This window comes from Ranitomeya variabilis, chromosome 6 (genome assembly GCF_051348905.1).
Source record: "Ranitomeya variabilis isolate aRanVar5 chromosome 6, aRanVar5.hap1, whole genome shotgun sequence".
In the NCBI taxonomy this organism is placed as follows: domain Eukaryota; kingdom Metazoa; phylum Chordata; class Amphibia; order Anura; family Dendrobatidae; genus Ranitomeya; species Ranitomeya variabilis.
This window is the reverse complement of record NC_135237.1, coordinates 132,040,947-132,063,814: the sequence shown is the minus strand read 5'-3', so window position 1 is coordinate 132,063,814 and position 22,868 is coordinate 132,040,947. Positions and strand designations below refer to the sequence as shown.

General features: G+C 43.2%; 1 protein-coding gene across 1 annotated transcript in view; it reads left to right on the top strand.

The window, feature by feature from the left end:
• LOC143783230 (uncharacterized) overlaps positions 1-22,315 on the top strand; it is a 49,343-nt gene extending 27,028 nt beyond the window's left edge. Inside the window, exons 5-7 of the mRNA XM_077271648.1 lie at positions 366-428; positions 2,174-2,239; positions 21,344-22,315. Coding sequence (XP_077127763.1) covers positions 366-428; positions 2,174-2,239; positions 21,344-21,463 — 249 coding nt within the window. The 3' untranslated portion in view covers positions 21,464-22,315. The remainder of the gene's footprint in view (positions 1-365; positions 429-2,173; positions 2,240-21,343) is intronic.
• The last annotated feature ends 553 nt before the right edge of the window (positions 22,316-22,868 follow it).

The window sequence follows — 22,868 nt, the reverse complement described above, 5'->3', positions numbered from 1 at the left end:
GAACTCGTAATGACCTAGAGAATCATAATGGCAGGTCAGTTTTAGCATTTAGTGAACCTAGCAAAAAAAACAAACAAAAAACAAGTGTGGGATTGCACTTTTTTTGCAATTTCACCGCACTTGGAATTTTTTTCCCATTTTCTAGTACATGACATGGTAAACCCAATGATGTCGTTCAAAAGTACAACTCGTCCCGCAAAAAATAAGCCCTCACATGGCCATATTGACGGAAAAATAAAAAAGTTATGGCTCTGGGAAGGAGGGGAGCGAAAAACGAAAACACAAAAACGAAAAAGGGCCGCGACTTGAAGGGGTTAAATGAAGATGGATAAATGATAGATAAATCATTTGTTTCCTATTTTTAGGGAATAAAAGGCTTTCTTGGAATGAAAGGAGAACAAGGATTAGCTGGAGATGATGGAGGTGATGTAAGTCCATTTATACACAATCTTTAGATTCAGTCACAGTTTTAGGAATAACTTTACTGAACCTGCTCTGTGAGAACGTAATTTTTCATATGTACAATTGGTCGGACCTGCTGCATGAAATTGTAATAATGAGATACAGTGGATTTTTTACAGCTGACATGTGCGCGCAATAGCGGCAGGTGAAATCGCGATCACCCGCCGCTATTAACTAGTTAAATGCCGCTGTCAAACGCAGACAGCGGCATTTAACTACCGCATCCGGCCGGGCGGCCGGAAATGAGCGCATCGCCGACCCCCGTCACATGATCGGAGGTCGGCGATGCTTTAGAATGGTAACCATAGAGGTCCTTGAGACCTCTATGGTTACTGATCGCCGGTGGCTGTGAGCGCCACCCTGTGGTCGGCGCTCACAGCACACCTGCATTTTAGCTACATAACAGCGATCTGATGATCACTGTTATGTAGCAGAGCCGATCGGGTTGTGCCAGCTTCTAGCCTCCCATGGAGGCTATAGAAGCATGGCAAAAGTAAAAAAAAAAAGTTTTTAAAAATGTGAAAAAAATAAAAAAAACATAAAAGTTTAAATCACCCCCCTTTCGCCCCAATCAAAATAAATCAATAAAAAAAATTAAATCTACACATATTTGGTATCGCCGTGTTCAGAATCGCCCGATCTATCAATAAAAAAAAAGCATTAACCTGATCGCTAAACGGCGTAACGAGAAAAAAAATCGAAACGCCAGAATTATGTTTTTTTGGTCGCCGTGATTTGAATTAAAATGCAATAACGGGCGATCAAAAGAACGCATCTGCACCGAATTGGTATCATTAAAAACGCCGTCTCGGCATGCAAAAAATAAGCCCTCAACCGACCCCAGATCATGAAAAATGGAGACGCTACGAGTATCGGAAAATGGCACAATTTTTTTTATTATTTTTTTTAGCAAAGTTTGGAATTTTTTTTCACCACTTAGGTAAAAAATAACCTAGTCATGTTAGGTGTCTATGAACTCGTAGTGACCTGGGGAATCATAATGGCAGGTCAGTTTTAGCATTTAGTGAACCTAGGAAAATAGACAAGCAAAAAACAAGTGTGGGATTGCACTTTTTTTGCAATTTCACCGCACTTGGAATTTTTTTCCCGTTTTCTAGTACACGACATGGTAAAACCAATGATGTCGTTCAAAAGAACAACTCGTCCCGCAAAAAATAAGCCCTCACATGGCCAAATTGGCAGAAAAATAAAAAAGTTATGGCTCTGAGAAGGAGGGGAGCGAAAAACGAAAACGAAGAAACGGAAAAAGCTCCGGGGGTGAGATATTCATGGCCTATCCCCAAGATCAGTCATCATTATTAGAACAGAGTACATCTGATATCAGGCAAACCCACAGATCAGCCGTTATTATTTGCATAGGAGCTGATTTAGTTGCAGCGGCCACTAAAAAGTGTAATGGAGCTGTGGTGTTCTGCTCCGTACACTGTCTATATCCTTCTGCTGCTGCGTAATATAGGTAAACTCAAACTTAAAAATTCCAGCTTTTTAGTAATGCAGGTGCTGTGTGTGGACACCCACCATTCTGAAATTGTTGTGAAAAATCCATTAAGGATATTTTTAACAGAAAGTCTGGACATGTGCTGTGACAGTATTGAGTTATTTGCTTCATTTGTCACAGATAAAGCAATGTAACATGCTTTAAATCTGAGCAATTTGTCTGCACTCCCACACAATGTTTTACTTTTTACAGAACTACCAATCTGGAAAAGAAGGGGAAAGAGGACATAAGGGGTATCCTGGACCACAAGGAGAACAAGTAAGTGCTATAGTTTTTGTATTTAACAAATTATTTCCTTTATAGACATATGATTTTCATGAAAATGTAGGAAACTAAAATTACATTAAAATGCATTTTATCAGCAACGCAATGTGAATGAGGTGAATTCTACATAAAAACATTTAAAGAAGCACTCCTCCCATCAAAATGTTTATCCTCTTAAAATATTGCAATCATCATATTACATAGCACTTTGTATTTACAATTGCTCATTTTGCCTTTCTACCCAGTTAATTATTTTCTTTTTAATTAGGTCTATAACATCACATGATTAAAAACAGACTAGCCAAATCCCTCTCATCTCTATTTAGAAAATAGAGAAGTTGAGGAGTGGAGCAGCTGGGTCAGAAGTTGAAGAGGGGGATGATTCATGCAGGGAAAAGAGAAGTATTAGCTGGGTAGAAAGGCAAAATGAGCAATTGTAAGTACCCAGAGCTATATAATATGATGATTGCAATATATTAAGAGGATAAAAACTTTAACTTGAGTGCTTCTTTAATTGCTGTATAAATCAGCCAGTATATTATATAATAACTACATATAAAGAGATGGAAAAAGAACAACTAAAAGACCAAGAAATTGGAATTTCTGTGGCTGTAAAAGTCTCAGGCAGGAAAGTGATATTTAACCCCTTTAGCCCTCAGCATGTTTTCACCTTCCTACCTAGGCCAAATTTTACAATTCTGTCCAGTGTCACTTTATGAGGTAATTATGGATGAGCAAATCCAAATTTTAAAGTTAGGGCTTCGTACCAGACACCTAGTATCCGGTGCTGAATCCCGAACACGGACTTCTCCAGAAAGTCCTTGAGAAGTCTGCGTTACTGTTCGAAGTTTGAATGCTTAATAAATCTTCTTGAAGTGCTGCAGCACAGCCAATCAACAAGCTTTCTGGCTGTGGGCACTTCCACAGCCTTCACAGTCATGCCGAGGATTGACATGGCAGTGATTGGTTGGTGCCACCCATGATCCGGCCTGTGCTCTAACTTGTTTAGGGACAGCTCGACTGAGGAACAGCGTAAAATAATTAATTTAAAAAATGATGTGTGGTCCCACATATTTTTTTTATAACCAGCCAAGGGAAAACAGACAACTGTGAGCTGGTTTTATCATGCCGGGAAAGGGCCTTCCCAGCCCATTAGTATCAGCCCCCATCTGTCTGCTTTGCCTTTGCTGGTTAGTAAAAATGGCGGGACCCAAAAAAAATTATTTGGGATCCCCTCTATTTTTTAATAATGAGTTAAAGCAAAGTAGACAGATAAGGGCTGATATTAACAGGCTGGGAAGGTCCATGGATATTGGCCCCTTCCCAGCCTAATTAGGCCAACCATCAACCGCCCAAGTGATTCTGAGACTGTTTTCTCATGACATGTTATACTTCATGTGAGTGATACATTTCTTTACATCTGCATCATTTTTTAAACCTTATTTTTTGTTAGGACGTTAGAAGTGTTAAAAGTTAATCAGTAATGTTTCATTTTTCCAACAAAATTTACAAATGACATTTCTTTTCATGGACTACATGACATTTGAAATGACTTTGAGGGGCTGCGTCATAGAAAATACCCAAAAGTGACACTATTTTAAAAATTGCTCCCCTCAAAGTGATCAAAAACACATCCAAGAAGTTTATATACCTTTTATGTGTTTCACCTAAATTAATCCCTTCATGACCTTGGGATTTTCCGTTTTTCCGTGTTCGTTTTTCGCTCCCCTCCTTCCCAGAGCCATAACTTTTTTATTTTTCCGTCAATTTGGCCATGTGATGACTAATTTTTTGCGGGATGAGTTGTACTTTTGAACGAAATCATTGGTTTTACTATGTCGTGTACTAGAAAACGGGAAAAAAATTCCAAGTGCGGTGAAATTGCAAAAAAAGTGCAGTCCCACACTTGTTTTTTGTTTGGCTTTTTTGCTAGGTTCACTAAATGCTAAAACTGACCTGCCATTATGATTCTCCATGTCAGTATGAGTTTATAGAAACCTATCATGACTAGGATATTTTTTATCTAAGTGGTGAAAAAAAATTCCAAACTTTGCTAAAAAAGAAAAAAAAATTGCGCCATTTTCCAATACCCGTAGCGTCTCAATTTTTCATGATCTGGGGTCGATTCAGGGCTTATTTTTTGCGTGCCGAGCCGGCGTTTTTAATGATACCATTTCGGTGCAGATACGTTCTTTTGATCGCCCGTTAGTGCATTTTAATGCAATGTCGCGGCGACCAAAAAACCGTAATTCTGCATTTCGAATTTTTTTTCTCACTACGCCGTTTAGCGATCAGGTTATTGCTTTTTTTTATTGATAGATCGGGCGATTCTGAACGCGGCGATACCAAATATGTGTAGGTTTGATTATTTTTTTTATTGATTTATTTTGAATGGGGCGAAAAAGGGGTGATTTAAACTTTTATATATTTTTTTTTTCACATTTTTTTACTTTTTTTTAACTTTTGCCATGCTTCAATAGCCTCCATGGGAGGCTAGAAGCAGGCACAACACGATCGCCTCTGCTACATAGCAGCGATCTGATGTTCGCTGCTATGTAGCAGAAATGCAGGTGTGCTGTGAGCGCCGACCACAGGGTGGCGCTCACAGCTGCCGGGGATCAGTAACCATAGAGGTCTCAAGGACCTCTATGGTTACTATTCTGAAGCATCGCCGACCTCCGATCATGTGACGGGGGTCGGCGATGCGCTCATTTCCGGCCGCCCGGGGATCGTACCACCTGAACCAATACCAAAAGATAACAAATGGCCAATGGACCTGGATACAAGAAGGGAGGGAAAAAGAAAAACAAATAATGCAACACAAAAATGAAGCAGTGTATATGGGCCAAATGGTAAAATAACACCACCAAAAAAAAGAGAGAAAGGAGAGCTGCCATCCTGTGCCCATACAGATACAAATGGGGGCAACAAGCCCTCCCACGATCACAAATTGAGTACTGATACCAAGGTAAATAGTAGATGTGAATCCAATAAACAACATGAATAAGATGTAAAACTACGTGTCTGATTCCCAAATAGAGAGGAACAGGTGGAGAAGATACCCAGGTAGGCCGAAGTCCAAGAAACGCACCAAAGGATGCTGAGAATTTATAAGTCTGCCAGGTGGATTTAACTTGGACGCCCATATCATGGCATATAATGGCACTACGGTCAACTGGAACACATAAATCAGAAGTATATAGAACTCTTGTTAAAATGTCCAAACGGTCGATATATTTCTTGTTGCTGAAACAGGAGTCCTCATCCACAATCGCAGGAACATGTATCAGGGAATCCCAAAGACATCCCAATCCCAGAAAGCTTCGTACATCAGGGGGTACAGGCAACCCCTCGAAGATGGATGGGAGATACAGAAAATCACCCCGGTGATAATCCAAGGAGGGTTGAGACATCTGGATTGAGACATCTAGAACAAAAAGGCACCATGTTAGATTAACCCAAAAAAACGGTAAACAAGAGGTCTTCATTGATGCCAGAAGGAGCCATAGACTGTAGTAAAAAAATCCAGCGGGCCTCTGCTTGCAAAAGCCTGCTCTCCAATGATCCCCCTCTATCAGACCCACGGATACGCTCAAGACCAACTACCACAGTGCCAGAATGGTTACCAGCATGATGTCTCAAAAAGTGGGCTGCCACCGTGGTGAGCGTTTTATCCTTACGGGAGTCTGCCGCGGCCAAACTAATGGTAGAAAGATGTTTTTGTATGCGCCGGCGTAAATCCTGGGACGTCTGTCCCACGTAGACCAGTGGGCAGGGGCATATAATAGCATAGATGACATTTGTAGTCCTACAATTAATATAGCTCCTAAGCCGATGCTCCTTCTGATCGATGGGGTTACAGAAATTATCCCTCACGGGATGTATAAACTGGCAGACGTTACAGTCGCCACAGGGGAAAGAGCCCTTCAACGAAATGCCCCTATTCAATTTTACCGTGGGCCTAGCATAGTGACTCCTTGTAAGGATGTCACGAAGATTAGGTGCTCTTCTTGCAGTTATTAGTGGTTGTTTACTGACAATCTGAGATGTTGACAGATCAGTTGTAAGAATACCCCAATGCCTCTGCAGAATATGTCTTACCTGAGACCAGTGTGTATTAAACCCGGTGATGAAGCGAACAGATCTATCCGATGTCTTCTCTCTTGGCTGTAAGAGGGCAACTTGTGACTGCCCCTTAGCCCGTTGGTATGCCTGAGAAATATATTTATTGGGATAAGTCCGCTTCTTGAATCTCTGAGTCAGATCATGTGCCTCCCTAAAGAAATCCTCATCCCGTGTGCAGTTCCTCCTTGTTCTAAGGAATTGTCCCACCGGGATGCCCTTCTTCGTATGGGACGGGTGGAAACTCCGAAACTCCAATAGATTGTTAGTGGCAGTAGGCTTTCGATACAGGCAAGTAGAGCACCATCCTGACAAGCCACATTCAAGTCCAAAAAGGTCACTGAGGAAGAAGAACATGAGGAGGTAAGGAAGATATTGTATGGATTGTCGTTGAGAAAACCAATGAAAGTCTCAACCTCATCCTGACCACCCGTCCAAATAAAGAATACATCATCGATGTATCTGTGCCAACATCGTACCTTAGATAAGAACCAAACAGACTTGTAGACAACAGTGGACTCCCACCACCCCAGAAATAAATTCGCTAGGGCCGGGGCACAACGAGCCCCCATGGCGACACCAGAGGTTTGAAGAAAAAAATTCCTATCAAAAAGAAAAAAATTATGTCTCAGAATGAAATCAAGGAGGTCCACTAAGAAGGAATCATGTAGCCTATCAGAGTTCTGTTGTTGGTCAAGAAAAAAAAGCACTGCTTGCAAGCCGTGGTCATGATCAATGTTCGAGTACAAAGACTCAACGTCACATGTCACCATGATCTCACCTGGAGCCAGAGTGATAACTTGTAGAGATGCTATGAAGTCGGATGAGTCCCTAGTATATGACGGAAGCTTCAACACGAGTGGCTGCAAGAAAAAATCTATATAAGTACAGGCCTTCTCACATAAACTCCCTATACTGGACACAATAGGACGTCCCGGTGGTCTATGGACGTCCTTGTGGATCTTGGGTAGCATGTAGAATGTTGATGTAATGGGATGCTTCACCCAAATAAAGTCTCGTTCCCCAGTATTGATAATACCTAACTCCAGGGCCCTATCAAGTAATGTTCTCAGTTTAGTTGAATAGACACCCGTAGGGTCAGACGGAAGTTTCCGATAAAACCTAGGATTCTCAAGTTGCCTATAAGCTTCCTTAGTATATAGATTATGGGGCCAGAGGACGATGTTACCCCCCTTATCAGCTTCACGTATGATGAAATCGTTGTTGTTTTTGAGGTGAAACAAAGCCCGCTTTTCCTGCGCAGTCAAATTGTCCACAAAGGGGATTTTTGTAGGTAGATTTTCAATATCCCTCTTAGCCATTTCAAAAAAAATTCTTACGGCTGGGACAATTGAAAAGGGAGGTGAGATGCGGGATTTGTTTCTGTGGGGAAATTTAGACCTACCCGTGTCCACTTGTCCTTCCTGTAACAGGTCCATGAGATCCTGAAAGACTCTCTGTTCTGTTTGATCCAAAAATGGGGTAATTTGAGACTTGTTATGGAGCACCTGTAAAACAATTTTTCTACAAAAGAGAAAAAGGTCTTTAATTAAGGTGAATTTGTCAACTTGTTGTACCGGCGAAAAGGTCAAGCCCTTCGAAAGGACTGAAATCTCATGCGCAGAGAGAACATATTCAGACAGATTAATCACTTGCAGGGCATTTGCTGGATCATACTCACAAGTATTGTCTGAGTTAAGAGGAATCACTTCTGTTGATGTCTCCGTGGATTGCGACGCGGTGGCTTGTAGTTGTAATTCCTGGCGGTCCGTATGACGCCGCCTCCTGCGCCCTCGCCTGGTCCTGGGTCGATCTCGCTTTCTGCCGATGACAAAAAATCGCTCGAAGTATGCCCATCTGTGGGCGATGACCGTCTCTCCGAATTGAATCCTCTTTGTCTATGGTTAAAGCCCCGGCGTCTATTGCCATGATGTGTCCAAATAAAAACAGTTTTCTCCTCAAAGTCCGTCTTATCCCTTAAAAATTTGGAACGTTTTTTAGCCATAATTTCCTTGTCATACTTGTCCAGGAAGTCCTTGAGCCTAATTCTGAAAGGCTGGACCTGAGAGACCTCATCGAATTTGCTCAATTTAGCCTCCAAATTTATAATCTCAGTTTTGACAGTAGTCAAAAGCTCTCTATCATGGGTAATCAAAAGATTAATAAGGATATTGGAACAGCGTGTCAAACCCTGTTCCCATAATATCCGAAACGTCGGAGACGGTTCCCAAGCTGGAAAGATAGAGACCCTCAATCCCCTTGGGATAATATTAAGTTTCAGGTACTCTTCCAAACACCGAATGTTCCAAAGCAATCTTATACCATGTTTCTGAGAAGCAATTAACTCAGTAGTGAGGCTTGAAAAATCTGCATCTCCTGACACTTGATTGGCACCAAGAAAGGCACTGGATGAAGCAGCCCTCCACGCTGCCTCCCGCGCCTCCCAATCCATGAGCCCGGCAAAGCTCACACAAAAAGCCCCTGAACGCTAATTAATAAGAATATAATGAGCTCAATAAACAAACCCTCGACTTTGGTAAGTCGTGTGCTGCTGGTCAGAAAGGCTACCAAGAGGAAACCTACTAAACTAGTGTAAACAACTGTGTACCAGCGCACTACAAAATATGGAACAATATATAGGGGGTGCAAAAGAAGCAGTATAGAACCATGAGAAAAAGAAAAGAAAAAAGGAACCGCTTCATGTAAATGCACACCACACAAATAATTTATATATAAAAAGGTAAACTTTAATTAACACACAATTAAAAACCATTAAAATGGCATCATACCATAATCCCCACACATGCCCGCCAAAACCATATAATGTAAACAAATAGAGGCGCAATTGTGCAAAATTGCTAAATAACCATAAATAACACAGCACACTAATCAATGTCCTGTAGGGCACAGCATCAACATGTCAGACCTGAGATGATGTAAAGAGTACAACCAATACCCCCACAGAATAGACACAATCGTAGCCCACTGTGGGACATGGAATAAGTCAATGCACACTAAAGTGGCGTGTGGAGACAACGGGGTACCTATGCGTCTGGATCCAGACTCAATAATGACAGCAAAAAGCTGTCTCTCCGTGACAGTACCTATGTGAAAAGATGACTACCACATGGAAGAAAGGTGTATCCAGGTCCCAGGTCCGGCCAGACAGAACACGGAGCTGTGGTGAAAAAAGACCCACTGAGGGTGTGAGGCGCCAAGGCAAGGCGGGCGTGGGGAGAAGACCCAACGCGTGTCGCCGTCACAGACTCCCGTAAGGATAAAACGCTCACCACGGTGGCAGCCCACTTTTTGAGACATCATGCTGGTAACCATTCTGGCACTGTGGTAGTTGGTCTTGAGCGTATCCGTGGGTCTGATAGAGGGGGATCATTGGAGAGCAGGCTTTTGCAAGCAGAGGCCCGCTGGATTTTTTTACTACAGTCTATGGCTCCTTCTGGCATTAATGAAGACCTCCTGTTTACCGTTTTTTTGGGTTAATCTAACATGGTGCCTTTTTGTTCTAGATGTCTCAATCCAGATGTCTCAACCCTCCTTGGATTATCACCGGGGTGATTTTCTGTATCTCCCATCCATCTTCGAGGCCTCTATTTGTTTACATTATATGGTTTTGGTGGGCATGTGTGGGGATTATGGTATGATGCCATTTTAATGGTTTTTAATTGTGTGTTAATTAAAGTTTACCTTTTTATATATAAATTATTTGTGTGGTGTGCATTTACATGAAGCGGTTCCTTTTTTCTTTTCTTTTTCTCATGGTTCTATACTGCTTCTTTTGCACCCCCTATATATTGTTCCATATTTTGTAGTGCGCTGGTACACAGTTGTTTACACCGGCTTTGATGCGGGCTCACCGCGGAGCCCTGCATCAAAGCAGGGGATCTGACCTCGGACGTACTATCCCGTCCGAGGTCAGAAAGGGGTTAAAGCAATGTGGAAGGAATAAATGAAAAATTTAAATTTTTCCCACAAAAATGTTGCTTTAGCCCCAAATTTTTCATTTTCACAAGGGTAACAAGAAAAAATAGACCATAAAATTTGTTGTGCAATTTCTCTTGAGTACCCTGATAACCCATATGTGGTAGAAAACTATTGGGCATACAGTGGGTACCGAAAGTATTCAGACCTCTTTACATTTTTCACTCTTTGTTTCATTGCAGCCATTTAGTAAATTCAAAAAAGTTAATTCTTTTCTCATTAATGTACACTCTGTACCCCATCTTAACTGAAAAAAAACACAGCCAACACCTGCTGAGTATGGAGCAAGCTCACCCTGTGAGTCCGCTCCATACACCCTCTTCCAACTTGTGATGTACATGTATGGCGCATGTCATGAAAAGGTTAAAGATGAAACAATAATGACACAGCCCCTTCCCCAACTGACCTAAACGCTATTGGGAACTTGTGGGCCCTTCTTAAATGGGAGAGTAATAGTGAAGAAAAACATTCACCTCTCTGAACAGTGTTTAGGAGGTTGTGGGTGAGACCCAAAAAGTGTTGGTACCCAACAACAGATTAGGAAACTAACAGACTTTATGGATGAAGGTTTATGACTAGTGTTGAGCATTCCGATACCGCAAGTATCGGGTATTGGTCGATATTTGCTGTATCGGAATTCCGATACCGAGTTCCGATATTTTTGTGATTTCGGGAATCGGAAGTTCCCAGTGTATGGTTCCCAGGGTCTGGAGGAGAGGAGACTCTCCTTCGGGCCCTGGGATCCATATTCATGTAAAAAATAAAGAATAAAAATAAAAAATATGGATATACTCACCCGTCCGGCGGCCCCTGGACCTTACCGATGTAACCGGCAGCCTCCATTCCTAAGAATGCAGTGAGTTTAGGACCTGCGATGACGTCGCGGCTTGTGATTGGTCGCGTGAGCGGTCACATGAGCGGTCACGCGACCAATCACAAGCCGCGACGTCATCGAAGGTCCTTCACTGCTCATTCTTAGGAACGGAGGGTGCCGGTTACATCGGTAAGGTCCAGGGGCCGCCGGAGGGGTGAGTATATCCATATTTTTTATATTAATTCTTTATTTTTTACATGAATATGGATCCCAGGGCCTGAAGGAGAGGAAACTCTCCTTCAGACCCTGGGAACCATCCAGGATACCTTCCGATACTTGTGTCCCATTGACTTGCATTGGTATCGGTATCGGCGATATCCGATATTTTTTGGATATCGGCCGATACCATCCGATACCGATACTTTTGGATATCGGCCGATACCATCCGATACCGATACCTTTGAGTATCGGAAGGTATCGCTCAACACTATTTATGACTGTTAGTGAAATGAAGGAGGACTATATTGATCACTGAGCTTATTAAGAAATGTATTTTGTACATTTTGAGAGGTTTGATGATTATTCTCACTATAACCGATGAACATAAACAATTGAGATGAAAAAATGTCATTTTTCATTTAGTTTAATAATAATTTTGTACATTAATAGTTGCTCTATAATTATACACACATAGATATTGTCCTAAGAAAGGCAAAACTTCACTTTTACTTTCTGAAATATTCAGGTTTATTAACCTTTTGATTCACCGACAGCACTGTAGTTGTTCTATAATAAAATTGATCATCAAAAGTACAAATTGCTTAACAATTGTGCACACAGTGTGTACCTAACTACACTAATATCCATAGGATATAAACATATCATAAATGCTTGATAGGCAGAAGTCTGAATGCTTGAACCACCGATGATTGCACAAACACAACTTGAGCGTTGCTGTGTCTACTGTACACAACAGAAAGACAGAGAAGTACTAAATACTCAAGTACTGGGACATTTTAGACAAGTAAGGCTAGTATTGTCGGGGCCGTAATAACGACAATTAATCCTCATTCACCAGTCATTCCAAATTGTAATGTGAGCGCAGAACTTCTGGTACCGGAAAAAGAAATGATTCAGACACGTAGCTGATTCAATCTTTGCTGATGCTCTTGCGATCACCTCAGTGAGGAGCTGAGCAGCAACTGTGTTTTATTCTTCAATACATAGTACTAAAAAGGGAATGCAATGGGTGGGGTTTAAGCAGCATACATCTAGTGCCCAGTCTCTCTGATTCGTCGAACGTCTCCTGGTGAATTCCTCCTCTTCTTATCATTCCTTTAGTTTCGTTTCCAAAGAAATGATTCATCCCTCCAGACACAAACCAGAAACGAAACTGCCTGGCAGCCATTTTAAATCATTAACTAACAGATAGGAAAAAACTTATTGTTTCACAGTATAAAAGTATAGCAGTACAAAAAGAGTATAAAGATTTATATAAAAATACAAAGGTATATAAGAAAATACATTTTCACCTTGACAATCCCCCCTAAACACTAAGTTTTTCCCTTAAAGAAAGATCCTTCGAGACTGTCCATGTGATGGGAAAAGGGGAGGTGGATTTCTTCATCCAGACACCTCAGAAACTCTCCCCTAGCGAGAGGCCTCCAGGCAGCTGAACCCTTCACTAACCTCACATGGAGTTCTCCCACTGTCCCTAAACTAAGTCTCTTAGCGTCATCTGAGAATGGGGGGTTTTGTCTACTCTCTTGAGGGGGAATGTACTTCGGGATCTTCCCTGGATCAGTACCATTGTACTCTGGTGGATCTACTTCTTGATTGAGGACGGTGCCAGTCGGAGTTACTTTGGCAATAACCTTTTTGTACAAAGAATAACACAACAGAAAATTATCGATTCAACTATAAGGAGGGCAATTAGTACCAAACAAACTTATTGAAGGAATCCCTTGATCCCACCTAACCAACTGGAGAAGAAAGATGTGTCTGCTCCAGCATACATGACACGTCGTCTTATTGTCCTAATTTGTTCAACTTCTTTAGAAACCTTCAGGTCTTTTGGATCTACATTTCGCCATTCAGGTCTGGCTGTCTATATTTCGTCTCGTAAGTCTTTGGTCATACCGTCAATGAATGTATTTACCAATACTCTAACATCAAGTGGGTTTATGGGACTGTACTCCATGTCTTCCTATTTCAGCTGTAACCGTCCAAAGTATAGCTCTACACTCTCTCCTTTTGTCACATCTGCAAAAAGATCTTAATTTGTGTCCTAGCACGTCACCTGTTTTTGTGCTCACTAACTACCTAGGCCTGCCTAGGTGCACTTAATACGTCCATCATATGGTCATTATTTGTCTGTAGAATGAGAAAGGTTGGTTCTCAGGGTCAGCCAATTGTTTTTGCATAGCTAGCTAGTCAGAGGGCCTCCAGGGATAATACTCCTGTATCTGTCTTACCCTACCTGATGTGGTTGGTTCTCTGGTGGTGGGGGCGACATGACATGCTGATCTACAGCTCCTTCCCAAAAGGATTACTGTCAGCCTACTCCTAAAAGTTAATGTCCCCACTATCCGCCACCCACAATCCTGTGTCAGCTTCTTATATCACTGCATGTGATCTTGTCTGGACAGGATTCAGTGTAATTCTCTTAGGTCGGGTTGCAGCACTGGTCATACAAGTGCTAGGGCCCAAATCCTCAACTATACCCTGGAAGGCATCACAGCTATAATTGACAAATCTTTGTTCACTGTTATATATACATACATATATATATTTGATCCATTCAACATTTTTTATTAATCTGCACCTGTGGGATTATAGAAGCAATGCCGGCATAAATCTGGTTCTGGGCTTTAAACTGGTCAGGCACCCCCCTTGGCACTCCAATGGCATCAATATATACTAGTGGATCTTCTTCATAACTCATGTGGAGCTGATCGAGACTTCTCCTCTTTCTGGTAGGTTCATCAGGTATCTTTGGTGTACATATATTGTGTATGTTTAATTAGCAAATCAGTATCTAGAGAACTGTTCTCTTTGCAGAAACTTGTCTTGAAGATCCCTACTGGTGTACCTGTGGTGTCGTGGGAATTATAGCAGGTGTAATTGTCAGCTAATACGATTACTTCTCCTGGGACCTTTAGTTTGGGTTTCTTATGAATCAGTGGGACGTAATCTGGGCAATCAGTGGACTTCAAAACTTTCAACAGATTCATGACACAGGCAGTAGTGTTGTCATCAGGAAAAAGCAATGCATATGTGTAGAGATATGTATTCGCAGCAGCACAAGCAATACATCCTACAGAGATATTCTGGACTCTTACATTGTATCTCACCCATTCTAACCATAGGTTTTTCCTTGGGGCTGTTTGTGTTTCTATGGAGAAAACCTCTTGCCAACTAAGACCTGGAATGGGGATTACTTCATTAACTATATTTTGCAAACGCTCACCTGGGCCTGTTTTAGGTGTACTGGTAACAGGGGCCTTGGTTGGTCTGAAACTAATATCCTGGAGCTGTATATGGCCTAAATTCCCATGGTATCCACTATTAAATACATAATTAAAATGCCTTCCCAGTACAAACGTCTGCAGATCAGCAGATTGGGGGCTTTCAAGATTTAGGATGAGGGGGTGACAACTTTTACCCCATTTACAGCCCCTAAGTGGTTGCAGAAGGGCTGTTAGATGCATTCTCTCACGAAGACTCCTACCCGTCCCATCCTTGGGAACATGGCTTCACTAGGTTTATATCCCCAATCATCTCCCGTGTTCCAGGCAGCATCTGTCCAATAATAACAATTATTGTTGTCATTTCTGGTAACACATATAAAAAACTGGATGATTCCCTCTACCACCCATTCAGTCTCGGGACACTTGACTACATCACAGAAATCAAATCGTCAGATATTTGCCGGGGCTGTCCGGTTTCCCCAGAGAATAGTGGGGCCAGAATTCTTATTTACAATAGGGACCAAAGAGGTAGGGGCAAGGATGGCCCCCATTTCCAGGATCAAAAACAACAGCAACATTTCCCTTCAGTCACTTCTGTGACTAAACACTGGTTCGGTCTCTTTTACAGTGTGAAGCGTGAATACAGGTGCTCTTTCCTTCAAGTTTTACTGCAGTGGGGGTGACCAGGATCACCGTGTGAAGTCCTTCAAATCTCGGCTGGAGACAATCTCTGCGCACAAACTTTTTCACATACGCCAGGTCTCCTGGCACAAAGGGATGGTGTCCAGGAACCTTGTCTGGGTCTGGAAGAGAACTGAAGACAGTTAAATGCACTTTGGCAAGGTGTCCATGTAAGGCCTGCACATAGCTAGTCAAGTCCTGGTACTTGGGCTACAACTGTTGTGGAAAGAAACATTCAAGATTGGGGCTCCTGCCAAACAGAATCTCATACGGTGACAGTCCTGTCTTCCTGTTTGGGGTATATCTTACTGAAAACAAAGCCAGAGGAAGGCATTCTGTCCATGGTTTACCAGTCTCTGTCATTGCCTTCTGGATTTTAAGCTTAAGAGTTCCATTTAGTCTCTCCACTCTTCCACTACTCTGTGCATGGAGTATGCAATGCTTGACTTACCCCCAGTGCTGCCATTACCTCTGACATGATCTCTCCAGTAAAATGGGAACTCCGATCGCTCTCAATGACTTCAGGAACTCCATACCTGCATATGATCTCAGCCATCAGTGTCTTCGCCGTTGTCTTAGCCGTAGCTTTGGCAACTGGGTAGGCTTCTGGCCAACCTGAAAATAAATCAATGCAGACCAACACATACTCATACGTCCCTACCCTGGGTAACTGAATTTAATCAATCTGCAGTCTCTGGAATTGGTTAAAGGGCCGGGGAGTGTGTTTGGATGGGGTTTTCACTGTCCTACTCTGATTATGTGTGGCACATATCATGCAGCTCTGTACCTGCCTTTCTGCGCAGGTGGAAAACTCGGGGGCAATCCATTGTTTCTGTAAGGTGTCACACATGGCCGTCTTCGAGTGGTGCACATTCCCGTGCAGAACCTGTGCCATCATTGGGTACAGTACCTGTGGTAGGCAGACCTTTTCACCCCTCCCCCATAGTCCGGTAACGGTATCAGAGCAAGCCCCTATCTTTTGCCACCTATTTTTCTCCTCCTTACTTGCCTGTTCTTGTAACCGGGCTAAGATGTCTTTCAACACAAGTGGAGATGGTGGGGTGTCTAGGTGATGTACTTGAGAGGCTACAGGAGTGCTTGCTGCTTTCTTGGCAGCCTGGTCTACCAGTGCTTACCCTTTTTGTCCGTCCATCAGTGCCTTTGCTATGTGCCTTTACCTTTATGATGCCTGTTTGGGTGGGAAGCTGTAGTGCATTCATAAGTTGCTGGACTGCCTCAGCACATTTAAAGGGGTGGCCATTTGCTGTCAGGAAAGTCCTGGCTCTCCAGATAGGCCCATAATCGTGTGTAATGCCAAAAGCATACCTAGAATCAGTGTAGATATTTACAGTCTTACCTTCTGCTAGTTTGCTCTGCTTCTTGTGCAGACATATGAGCTGGCATTAACTCTGCCTTGATTATCTCATGTTCTGAGACCACAGCATATCTGGTACAGTAGCATCCTCGGTCATCTTGGTGACGGGATCCATCTACAAAAAGCTCAAAATCAGCATTAGAATAGGCACACTAGAAACCAGCCGTTTCCTGAGACATCAATTCTAGACAATCATGTGGTTTGGAAACCTAATCTTGTTCCTCTGGATCCATTCTAGAAAGAAAAAGAGTGTCCTTGCTCATGTCACCTACTCCTCCCCCCTTTGGATCCAGGGGAACTAGGAGAAAAGTAGCGGGGTTCAGAACAGTGCACCTTTTCGAAGTCACATTAGTAGGCATGAGAATAGCACACCGAAGTCGCAGCTGTCCAGCCATGGACATGTGGCTAGGTTATAACTGGTTAAGGATACTATATACATCGTGTGGGGTGTGGACCATCAGTGGGTGATCCAAAACAATCTCTGAAGACTTGTGTAGCAACAGCTGGACAGACAACACGGTCCAAATACAGGAGGGACTTCCTCTTGCCACCCTATCCAGGCGGCCGCTGTAATAAGCAACAGGTCTCTATTTGTCTCCATGAAGCTGAATCAGCAAACCTGTAACATGTCCTGCATAGGTGAGCTCTGTCTGCAAGGCAGTCTGCAATACTGTACGGCAGTGCTCGGGTGTCTTGTAATCAGTATCTAGGGCCTGCAGTGTGTAACACTATATCACAGGGCAGATTCCCTCTTTGGGTGGACATAGCGTCTCCTGGATGCAAGGGGCCATAAGTGGCAAGGTAGGCCTGACACTCTTGGGCTATGACTGGCCCCCCTTTGGCATAACTGTCCACGTCAATTATCATCCCTGATAAATGAATGCAAACAGAACTGGCAATCTGGGTGTAATGGAATGCTGAAAAAGACATTGGCAAGATCGATAACCATGAACCAAGCAGCATCCTGAGATATCTGGGACAAAAGAGTATGTGGCTTAGGCACCACCGGAGTTTCTGGAACAGTAACCGCATTAAATACCTGTAGACCTTGTACCAGCCGGTACACAGGGGGTTGGCCGGGTGGGGTGTTTTTCTTAACGGGAAACAAGGGTGTGTTACATGGGGAAACACAGGGTATCAGGGCACCATTATCGAATAACATTTGTATTTGCCCCTTGAGACACTGCTCCTGATCATGTTTCAAAGGGTACTGATGGACTTTGGGAAAAGGAGCACCAGGTTTGAGAAACACTTTTACTGGTTCTACAGGCATTATTGGGGGAGAATCTGGGTCTATCAGGACCATCATAACTGAGGGAAGGGCAAGTAGGATACACATCTCTTTATATTCATCTGCATAGGAGTTATATAACGCAAGGACCATCTGACCATCATCTTGGAATTATATCCTGGAGCAGAACTGTAATAATAAATCTGCCCCCAGTAAATTTACCGAACATATAGAAAAGATTACGAACTGAGCAGTAACTTCAGGGAAAGGTCCCACAGGGATAGGTTTTATAAGAGTATATTCATTGGGTCTGTCATCTACTCTAATTAAAACAAGCTCTTGATCTGAGAATTGGCATGTCGGGGCTGGGGAGAGAGATTCCCAGACAGGGTTAAAAGGGATATTGGAGTGTGAAGCTGGACTTGCATGTACAATAGGAGGGGGCAGTGGTGTTTGCCCATGGAGATAAGAAACACTGATCTCGCAGCTGCAAAGGTGGGGGCTAGTGATTTAACCCCTTGTCTTTACTAAACCAAGGACAGAGAAAACTTTGGAATGCAATACATGGCCCCCCCCCTCCCCCGTAGCCCACAGCACCGAGGGGAAAAATTGCAAGCAAGTCGCGCAGGGATTCACACAGCCCCTCCCATCTAGTAACGCGGAGATAAGAACCTTCACTGCAATCCACAGCGCAAGAGGGAGAAACGAAACCCAGCACCTTGCCCCCCTCTCTCCGGCTTGTAGCGTAGATAAGTAGAAAAGAGAGGAAAACTGACAAAGAAATCTCGCAGCGGTCTGCTGCTGCCCCTCCCCCATACTACACAACACTGACACAAAGCTCCGTATCTTCTACAGTCACAAACGGCAGCAGTTTTCAGACTTAATTTCAACAAAACTTTCCTATAATCCTCCGTGGTCTGGGCGGAGCCCCAAAGACGGTCCGTACACACACACAAGGCAGGTCTCCACCCAGGTTGGATTCTGCACAACACAAACAGGACACACCTACACTTCTGGAGATCTCTTTCCGCCGCCATTACAGGGCGCTGGCTGAGACTACATTTTCATCATCAGTGGCACGGCGGCCATTTTTACAATCTGTAAGATCACAGTTCAAAGGCATTTTATAACCAAACACGGGCTCTACATTATCTGATCCTCCCTCAACCTATTTTCATCCTTCGTTCTTTAAGCTTCGCGCAACTCGCAGATAAGCTTCTTGACTGCCTCTTGCCCTCCCGTGACCATTGTCTTGACTTCCACGGCATCCTCATCTAACTTGTGGGGCACTGACTTCTTTTGCTGTAAGATACGCAGCTTGGCTCCCAGGATACTATGGTTTTCTGCAGTAAAACCACTGGCAGCGATACCAACACGGTGTTCCACAGTACGGAGCCTCACGTTCGACGTACTAGGAAAAGAGCCTCGCGCTCAATATTTCCTGTCCCTAACCTGAACACAGTGATTACAGACTATCCTGCCACGATATCCCAAACAGTCGGGAGGCAGCCTCCTAATGAGACCCCTCCACAAAAATATAGGTGGTCCCCTCACGGAACGTCTTAAGTTACCTAACTAGACAGGTGGTCCCCTCACGGAACGCCTTAGTTACCTGCCTGGACAGGTGGTCCCCTCACGGAACGTCTTATTTACCTGTCAGCACAATATCACAGAGGCTGCGTCTCCTATCCCTTTCTCTAAGTTGCCCCACAATCTACAACTGGCTCAATTTTTCAGTCCACTTCACTACTGGACAATAGTCACGGGTAGGGTGGTTGAACGGAGTACAATGACCGGTGAGGGAGGTGTGGTGTACAGAGGTCGCACAGGATGCGACGTCTCTCAGTTGCTGGTTCAGAGCGTGGCACAGGATCACGTTTGATCTCACCACTCGATCATTCACCTCCCGGACCCAAGGAGACTACAGACAAACCAATAACGGCTGAGACACTAGCAAGTGTGACATATACAGTGTACATGATCGCCACTTACCGTGTACGGAGGGTGATCAGTCCTCGAGGTCAGCCACTACGGGTATCATCCACAGACATCCAGGCATGGGTCCAGAGAGTCTCGGATCGCTGGCCACGCCCCCCGTTGGGCTGCCAAAATTGTCGGGGCCGTAATAACGACAATTAATCCTCATTCACCAGTCATTCCAAATTGTAATGTGAGCGCAGAACTTCTGGTACCGGAAAAAGAAATGATTCAGACACGTAGCTGATTCAATCTTTGCTGATGCTCTTGCGATCACCTCAGTGAGGAGCTGAGCAGCAACTGTGTTTTATTCTTCAATACATAGTACTAAAAAGGGAATGCAATGGGTGGGGTTTAAGCAGCATACATCTAGTGCCCAGTCTCTCTGATTCGTCGAACGTCTCCTGGTGAATTCCTCCTCTTCTTATCATTCCTTTAGTTTCGTTTCCAAAGAAATGATTCATCCCTCCAGACACAAACCAGAAACGAAACTGCCTGGCAGCCATTTTAAATCATTAACTAACAGATAGGAAAAAACTTATTGTTTCACAGTATAAAAGTATAGCAGTACAAAAAGAGTATAAAGATTTATATAAAAATACAAAGGTATATAAGAAAATACATTTTCACCTTGACAGTATCACATTTGCCGTAGAATCTGCAGCGTTTATGCCGCAACGTGAAATGCACGATAAACCGCATGCAAACGCATTCAAACGCAGAGTTTTTTAGACGCATAAGCTTACGCATGCGGTCAAGAAAACGCAGCGTTTACATGCTTTTTCATGCGTTTTTCATTTGTTTGCGTTTTTGTGTGCATGGTGGAAAATTTTACAGGAGAAAAATGTAGATAAACAGACACTGCCAATGGGACAACAATGGGTGTGTGTGATGGGATATCTATATATAGACCCTTGGACAGCTGAAATCTTCACAGCTGGCTACTGTATCCTGTGTAACGATGGATCTTCGCATGGAGAGCTTTTATTTCAACCTGGATTTAAGTATAAAGCTGTTTCTTGCCTATGCGTTTGCTTGTGAGCAACAAAGAAATCGAGAAAGACAGAGAAGAACACGGCGTTATTGGAGACACCCCGAGAGAGCCGTGGAGCCTGCCACACGCTATACAGCGAGCTAAATGCCAACCCAGACAAATTCCCGGAATATACCAGGATGTCTCAAGAGACTTTCGGGATTTGCTTGGTCATGTCCAAGGAAATATTCGGAGACAGGACACCCAGCTCCATAGAGCGATTCCTGCAGAGGAACGCCTCTTGGTCACATTAAGGTACGTAATAATTCTAAACAAACGCCTGTCATAATTATTAATGTTCTGCCATGTACAGTATTATTTGTATTTTCCTTTATGGGTTTAGCAAAACCCCACCATAAATAGAATTGTTTGTAATTTGTTTATTTTATTTTATTTCAGATTCCTGGCTACCGGAGAGAGCTTATCATCGCTCCACTTTCAGTACCAGCTTGGAATTTCCACCTTGACTGGAATAGTTGCGGACACCTGCTGGGCTTTGTGGAACATTCTCCGGGATGAATTTATCCCCCTCACCCACCGCGGACATGTGGATGGAAATTGCTGACAAATTCTGGAGAGTGTGTAATTTCCCCAACTGTTTGGGAGCAGCACATACGGATTACCAAACCCGCCAGATCTGGTTTGGAGTACTTTAACTACAAGAAATATTTTTCAGTAGTGCTCATGGCAATAGCAGATGCGGACTGTCGCTTTATCGCCATGGACATTGGAGCTTTTGGCCGTGGCAATGACTCCCAGACTTTCAAGAACTCGGATATGGGCGGACGTTTGTATGGCTAAAATTTTAATTTTCTCCTGCCATGACCTCTCCCCAACACTCAAGGCCCACCGATGCCATTTGTTATGGTCGGGGATAAGGCCTTTAAGGTTTCAGATGTGTGAAAACCTACTGAAGCCATATTCCAGTCGGGACTTGAACCACACTGAAAGAATTTATAACTACAGACTGACCAGGGCCCGAAGAACTGTTGAGTGTACCTTTGGGATTCTTGTCTCAAAATGGTGCATTCTTGGGACAGCCATTAATCTAAAAATGGAGACAGTTGATGAGGTTGTCAAAGCCTTTCTGGTTCTCCACAATTACATAATGGCTAAAGAGTGACCAAACATTGAACTGGATGAACCAGTTGCAAACCCATTGCCAGATTACCAGCATCACCCTCTGCGGTCAACTGTTGAAGTTGGCCACATGCGGAACCAATTTGCTGCCTACTTTGTTTCTGACATCGGACGTGTGGCATGGCAAGATGATATTGTGTAAAATTTTCTGTTGGATTTGGGTCTGTACCAGTCATGTTTTAAATGTTACTAATGTTTGTTGTTAATAAACAACATGTTTTGATACCTGTACCAAGTCTCCTATGTCTTTCCTCTAAAAACCATTTATTATGTCAGTGGTAAGGTAGTTGATGTCATTACGTCTTGCATCTCTTCTGTATTTTATCTATTGCATGCAGACTGAGGAGAAGATGGAGGTATAATACAAAGCAGATCTATACTCACCTATATTCTGGTGTCAGAAATAATGATTTCATGATGCAAAAAAACCCAGCATCATGAATTCATTATTTCTGACACCTGTCCAGGTGAGTATAGATATGCCTTGTATGAGCTCCATCGTCTCTTCAGTTTGTGTGAAATAGATTACGTTGACTGAAGCGAAAATGGAGGCTATACAAGGCAGATCTATACTCACCAGGTCAGGTGTCAGAAATAGTGAGTTCAGGATGCAGGGTTTTGAGCATCCTGAATTCACTATTTCTGACAGCTGCTCAGGTGAGTATAGATATGCCTTGTATTGCCTCCATTGTGTCTTCACTCTGCTTCACATAGATTAAGCAGACTGAAGAGATTATGGACAAAATACAAGTCATATTAGTTTGTGACAACTCAGCTACATACC